Source organism: Dipteris shenzhenensis, chromosome 19 (assembly GCF_047967505.1).
Source record: "Dipteris shenzhenensis isolate YYH24624 ecotype China chromosome 19, Dip_SZ_1.0, whole genome shotgun sequence".
Taxonomy (NCBI): domain Eukaryota; kingdom Viridiplantae; phylum Streptophyta; class Polypodiopsida; order Gleicheniales; family Dipteridaceae; genus Dipteris; species Dipteris shenzhenensis.
The window spans coordinates 18,612,576-18,619,507 of NC_141614.1; the positions used below are offsets into that span (position 1 = coordinate 18,612,576).

General features: G+C 43.8%; 1 protein-coding gene across 1 annotated transcript; it reads right to left on the reverse strand.

The window, feature by feature from the left end:
• Window positions 1-3,064: 3,064 nt before the first annotated feature.
• LOC147890178 (glutathione hydrolase 2-like) lies at window positions 3,065-6,711 on the reverse strand. The gene is made up of 7 exons (XM_087390504.1): window positions 6,585-6,711; window positions 6,101-6,420; window positions 5,501-6,019; window positions 5,149-5,387; window positions 4,756-5,029; window positions 4,314-4,451; window positions 3,065-3,880 (listed from the first exon to the last, which is right to left on the reverse strand). Exons 1-7 carry the CDS (start codon window positions 6,649-6,651, stop codon window positions 3,593-3,595), a joined length of 1,845 nt encoding a protein of 614 aa, XP_087246630.1. The 5' UTR covers window positions 6,652-6,711; the 3' UTR covers window positions 3,065-3,592.
• Between the last annotated feature and the right edge of the window lie 221 nt (window positions 6,712-6,932).

Below are 6,932 nucleotides of genomic sequence, written 5' to 3' on the forward strand. Positions count from 1 at the left end.
GTTGACCTTCAATGCAAAGTATCTCATGAAGTTGCACACTTCAGCACCCCTCCCGAAAGCTAAAATTAAGTTCACAATCATGTACATGGCAAAGGGTAAAGCTAAAATTAAGTTCGCAGTCATGTTCATGGCTCTTGGTATTCCAATTTATTTTTATTAGCATTATTGGAATTTTTGTGGTTCTCATCTTACTGGACTTATCAATTGCTATTCTTATTCTGGCAAGCTACCAAGAAGTCGTAATATAGAACAGTGTAACATCTCTTTTGGGTACGTAACCTTGGTACCCATTTTAAGATTCCCTAAAAAATTCATTAAAATTGTAACTTTTTCAAAAAAATGTATATTTCCCATAGTCAAAAACTAAAAACTTGATGAATTCATGCATTTTTCAAACATCATGCCTACAAATTAACAAGAACCTCCACTATATCTTTCGATTTTCTATATTCTCAAAGTCTAATTTTTTTTTCCTTACCTTGACCTTTGTACTTCTCTCAACAAAGAACTTTTATTATCTTAAGTTATTGCACCTAAAAGCATGTTCTAGTCATTATTGTCCAAACGAGACTTCTTCACTCTCTTTTAAATCACATAAAGAAAGTCTAATGGAAAACTTATATTCACCAATAAAGAAAGAATAGATGATATCATCAACTGAGTGAGCCAAAACCTCTAAATTATTTATTTTTAGAAAAATAAAACTTTTTGTAGATGCATAAAATTTCCCTTCTGACATTAGAAATGAGCTCAGAAGGCCCAAAACCCTAAAAACAATTGTAAACATGGGTACCTCTCGATGATTTTTTGAAAAATCTCGGATGGGAAAGCGTGCGCCCGGCTCTTGATTGATGATATCATCGACTTGGTGCATGCTTGGTCGATGGTATCATCGACTGAGAGCCAAGTGCACCAGGTCGATGATATCATCGACCGAGAGCCAAGCGCACACTTTCTCATCTGGGGTTTTTCAAAAAATCATCGGAAGGTACCCATCGTTTTATAGGGTTTTGGGGCCTTTTGAGGTCATTTCCAATATCAAAAGAGCAAAATCATGCATCTACTTTTTTGAAATAATTTAAAGCTTCTAAAGATTTTGGCTCGCTTGGTCAATAATATCATTGACCAAGCATATAGTTTGGTTGCATAAAGCAAGCAAGGAAGAGCTTGGTCGATGATATCATTGATTGAGGAATTGGGTTAGATATTTTGGTATATGTATTTCAATTAACACAAGCAGGGCAATTGCCAAAGGGGACACAATACATAACATTATCCTGAAAATTTCCAAAGACATTGATTGGAGGCAGTGTGGAACTTGAAGCTAAGACATGCCATGCAAGCAAAAGGGTGACATCTCAACTTGGCTATGTTGACTCAAAGAATATTCTAGTGGATAGTTTGGAGGAGGAAGGCTCTACAACTTCTAACCCGCAAAGCTTTGGCTTTAGTGCATTTGAAGATGTAGAATCAGAGGATGAGTATTGTTCTTTGTAGGATCAATGGCATGTATGCTTGTGCAACAATGTAATTTGTAGCTTTCTGGGATTTTGAAATGTGCTTTGCCATGGCCCTTTTATCTGCATTGAATGCATAAGCCCATATTGTAATGGTTTAGAGAAATTAATGTATTTTATGCAATTTTGGTATTCCAGATGAAGGTTTTTCTGCTCGTTTATTCGAAAAAGATTGTCAATAAATTTCAAAAAAACATGGTTTTTAAGTGTATTTTCAAAAGCCATCACGCAAAATGCCCATATTTTTCCAAAAAGCGTGAAATTTACATGAAAAAGGGAATCTTCAAAAGGCTCCCTTAGAGTTCTCTTTTTGAGGTTACAGTTTTCAGATTAGATGTCACATTGTTACAAGTCAAAACGTGTTCTTACCAAGTCGATGGTGCCCACTTTCAATGCTTTATTGTGCATATAAGGTCTTGGCTAAAGCCATGGCTAATCGAGTTAATTTCATTCTCTTCACCCAAGTCGATATGGATTTGTGCAAGGCAAAAATATTCATTATGTCATTTAATGTGTTGCTAGCAATAGATGATGCTATGTTGCTCTATGATAGTTTTGTGATGCTTAATTTAGACTTGGAAAAAGCTTATGATAGAATAAGTTGGGATTTTATTTTTATAGCCATGGAGAAATTAGGATTTAGGGGTCGCTTCTGTAGGATGACCCATACCCTTTTCATTCATGTGTATTCTATGTTGTCTTTAAATGGTTCTTATTATCAAATATTTCCTCTCCATTATTCTATTTGTCAAGGATGTCCCTTGGTGCTACTTCTCTTTGCCATTGCTTCTAAATCCCTTCTTTGTCAGTTGGATCATTATCAGAACTTGGGATCTATTGAGGGTCTTCCATTGCCAGATGGGTCAATTTGCAAATGACAACACAAACTTTATTTTCAATATAGAGGAGAATATCATAAGTGTTCTTAGGGTTTTTGATGACTTTGCACTTGTTCCTGACTCTAGAATTGCTAAAGCAAAGACTACTACAAGGCTTGGATGGGAAATTCTTCCTAATTAGACTAGTAAATTTGAATTTAGGTGATTGCATACAAGGGAAGTCCTGAGATATCTGGATGTGAGCGATAGGCATTGGATTATCTCTTAAGGTCAAATATGATTGATGTTTTCAGAAGCTAGCTATGAAGTTTGACAGATGGAAAATAAGATCTTTTGTTGGGCGTCTTGTTGTCGCCAAGCATATTCTCTCCTCTTTTTCAATTTATGTTATATCTGCATTTCCTTTTTCAAAGACATCATTGAGCAAGATTGACGTAGTCATTTGTGACTTTTTATGGAAGGATTAGTGGTGCTATATACCTTGAATCGAAAAATTTTTCCTACATAATACATTAATCCTTTTAGGGGGAAAAAAACCGCTCTACTCAACAAAGTGAATGAAAGTAAAGAATAACTTAGAAGCAAACAAGAGTGCACAATTGAGTGTGGGCATTGGCTCCTACTATATTGGAAAGCATACATATCAGTATATTAGAAAGTGTGTATAGCGTAGGACACATGAGAGTTTTAATGGATTAATGTAGCTTGAACCTTATTTGAAAATTGATAATTAGAAGCACAAATTTACAAAGGAAGAATTGGGCCCTTAAAGGAGGCATAGAAGAATACCATACATCTCTCTTTTGAGAAGTAAGTGAGAAGTTGTAGAATAACAGACCTCTCTCTTTTGACTGGCAAGAGAGCTTCACTAATCGAGATTCACCATTCACTGCTGAGCTCGTGTTTACTGGAATTGAGTTTATCATTCAAGGTTGCAGGCGAGGGTACGGGCAATATGCCCCTTGTAGTTTTGGGTGTTTAATATAAGCCGGCCTAATTTCAGGAAAAGAAGTGGAAGGAGGGAGGCAAAAAAGACTCCTGGGAAGCATCTGAAATGACAATAGACTTCCTGTGTGCTTCCGATCTGAAATGGCAAGACTTCCTCTGCAAGGAGGCAAAAAAGACTCCTGGGAAGCATCTTAAATGGCTCTGATTTCCGTTGTTGAGGATACAAATTTATGTGACGGAAGGAAGGAAAATTAATTGGGAGAGTAGAGGTGATTGATAAGGGAAATTTCAATAGGCAGAAGGGAAGCCGTCCTTGCGAAGATCACTTACTGCGGTCAGTTTGCCCATCGTCTTCTTCGTCTTCGGCTTGGTCTTCATCTTCATCTTCAAGAGCTTCGGATCATCGATCGCCATCTCTATTCCTCCTCCTTGTACTACCATTTGTGACACCGCTCCTGTCGTCCCCGTCACATTGTGCCCCAGCTCCTCCAACACCTCCACCAGCCCTTCGTCCTCCTCGATCTGCTCGCCCACCGCTGTCGTCCAGTTCTCGTAGTCCACCGTGTCCGGCATCAGCTGCAACACACAACCGGCACCACATCCATGAAGGCGACAGAGCGGTGGTTTCGCGGAAAACTAAGATAATGAGCACAAAAACAGATGGACATTTTGGGAAGGCGATGCTCTACTGAGGCAAGATGTGCAGTAGCCTGATTTGCTAGCGCACAAAATGAAAGACAGAGAGAGCGGCGTTCGTTCATTAAACAGGGAGCGACGGAGCACAAAACGGACGCATGAATGTGAGGGGCCGAGGGTTTCCTGTGCTGGACTGATGGGAATTCTATGGCAGGATGTGTTCTGATTTCACAATAGAGAATCGAAAAGGATGGACAACAATGAAACAGCGTGCACGCAACAGCAGGAGACAGAAATTCTGAAAGAATTGGCAACAATGAAACAGCGATAGAGACAGAAACAAGGAGAGGACGAAAGAGAGCCGAATCCAAACCTGATGATGAAGCCTTGAATGAACAATCGATTGTAGCGCACTATAGCCTTTCCAGAAGCGATTCAGAAAAACTTGCGTCGTCGTCGTGATGATCTTCACGCCCCCGCTCCCTCCCAACGCTGCCAAGAATTCTCCGTCCTGTTTCACATCACCGTTTGCTGTAAGTGATTCCCGTCGATTTTGATTTCCGTTGGAAGATGAACAAATTAATCCGACGGGATTACTGGTGCTGATTCTCAGAAAACGAGCGAAATTCGAGCAAGGAAATGTTGGCGTCTTGCGCGCCATATTGCTTGCAGAACTATGGTTGGAGTTGCGGATTGTTCATTCGAGCGAAATGAACATTCCGACGCAAGAATGGAGCGTCGGATTGTTCATTTCGCGCGAAATGAACAATCGGACTCTAAGAAAACGAGCACAAATTTGTGAGCAAGAATCTTGCCTGCAGAACGATGGTCGGAGACATGGATGACAGAGGACGCTTGAAGGGCCGGATGAAGTTGGCTTTGGCGGGAGGGGATTCGCCAGGATCGCTGGTCGGAATGGAGAAATCTCCCATCTCGTTGTTCAAAACGATGCCCGTCGATCGCGAGCGGAGCTTGGCTCCGAAGGCGTAATTGATTGTAGTAGTCATCGCCACAACATTCCGTTCGTCGTCGACGATGTTGAAGTGGCTGGTGCCGTGATCCTGCAGCTGGTCTTCGAGCCGATTCCATCTGCACACAAAGCCACCGATCGATCACAAACTCGCAACAAGTTTCTGTTCGTCGAGTTCTGACGAATCCTCAGCACAATTTTTCCTGTTCGTCGAATTCTGGCGAATCACCGAGCTCACCTGCCGCCGTAGAACGTCGGAGCATACGTTCGATTGTCGGAAATCAGTTTCTGTAGCTCGGCCGCGAACGCCGGATTGAGCATATCGGCGAGCACGTCCGTGACGTTGACGAAATCAGGATCGCCGAGATTCATGCGAACGGCAAAAGAATGCTTAAAAGCTTCGATCGTGCGATGAGCTCCGAGAGGGCCGATCACTGCTTGCAACGGATTCTCGAAAGCTGCCAGGATGTTGAGCACCTACAGTCTCAAAACCTGAGAATCAGTCAATCGCTGGAAGAAATTCGCCGGACTCCAAATCTATTGGAGAAAAACGCTCCCAATTTCTTGGAAGATTCGTCGGAGAAGCTTACCAGAATCATGCAAGCTCCGCCGGAAGATGGAGGCGGCATGCTCAAAATCGTCAATCCCATAACTTCTTCCTCGATCGGCTCACGAATCTTCACGCTGTACGCGGCAAGATCCTCCATTGTTAGAATTCCTCCCGCTGCTTGCACATCCGCCACCATCTTTTCTGCAACATCTCCGCTGTAAAACACATCCGGACCTTGCTCCGCTATCGCTCTCAAGGTCTTGGCCAGCGCTTTGTTGAAGCAGATGTCCCCGGCTTGAAGCAGGGTTCCGTTGGGAGCAAAAACCTCGCTCAATCCTTCGTCTGCGAGGATGGAAGATGCATACGAATTGATCGAAGTCGCCAGGTAAGGACGCACTTCGAAGCCTTCCTCCGCGAGGCGTATGGCCGGTTGGAAGAGAGTTTCCCACGGCAGACGCCCGTGCTGCTGCCACACTAGATGCAGGCCGGCTACCTCGCCAGGAACAGCTATCGACAGAGCTCCTTTGACATGCGAATCGGAATCCTCGTCATACATGTTCTGTTCGACACGATTTTTCAGTGCTGCAACTCAGAATGAATGATCCTCGCTTTCTCGCTCTCAATTTCATCCATTGCTTACCTCCGAAGCTGCAGCCGGTGCTACCTCCCTCATGTCGTACGCCTTCCCCTGCCCATCCGCCATTCGCAGCACCAGGAAACCGCCTCCTCCAATGCCGCTCGCCTCAGGATTCACCACTCCCAGACACAGGGCAGTGGCTACGGCGGCGTCTACGGCATTTCCACCTCTCGCCAAGAACTTCGTCCCAATCGCAGAGCATCTCCCCTCATCGGACGCCACAGCCCCGGCAAAACCTTCGGCCACGCGCGGACGAGCTGCTGACCAAGCCCCATGACTACAAACGCTCCCGAAGCGGAGCAAGGCGAAAACGATGAGCAGAGCTGCAAGGCCAGAGCCGAAAGCCCGTCAGGGGGGCGATTCGAGCAATTTCAGAAGGGCAAATCGAGCAATTGGAGCAATTTCGACAGAACGGCCAATCGAAATCTGGAACGAATCAAAACTAGAGAAATTCAGCGAGAGATCAGCTCGCAAGAGATGAAGAAACCTGAAGAGGAGGGGGAGAGGATGGAACGGCGGGGGAAGGAGGAAGGGGGCAAGGAAGCGATCGCCATAGCCACTGTTGTTGTTGCTGTTGTTGAAGAAGAAGCAAAGAAACCAACGAGCGTTGCATAGGATGAAGAAGAAGGGCCACGGATTGCAGTTCTGTAGTGGGATAAATGCCACAACCAAGAGAATGGCCATTAGGATTCAATTCCTTGTGAGTTGACTTATTAGGATTCAATGGCTAGGAGAATGCCCATTAGGATTCAATTCCTTGTGAGTTTCCCCTTGTGGCTCTAGTCCTCGAGTGTTTTCATCCATCTCGGTTTCTTCTCTCTCTCTCTCTCTCTCT

Excerpts from the sequence above, each read along its gene's own strand:
- LOC147890178 (XM_087390504.1), bottom strand. The coding sequence starts at position 6,651 with ATGGCGATCGCTTCCTTGCCCCCTTCCTCCTTCCCCCGCCGTTCCATC. Across the intron at positions 5,030-5,148 it reads CCGACGTTCTACGGCGGCAG|ATGGAATCGGCTCGAAGACC; the intron begins GTGAGCTCGGTG and ends CTTTGTGTGCAG. Across the intron at positions 4,452-4,755 it reads CTCCGACCATCGTTCTGCAG|GACGGAGAATTCTTGGCAGC; the intron begins GCAAGATTCTTG and ends GATGTGAAACAG.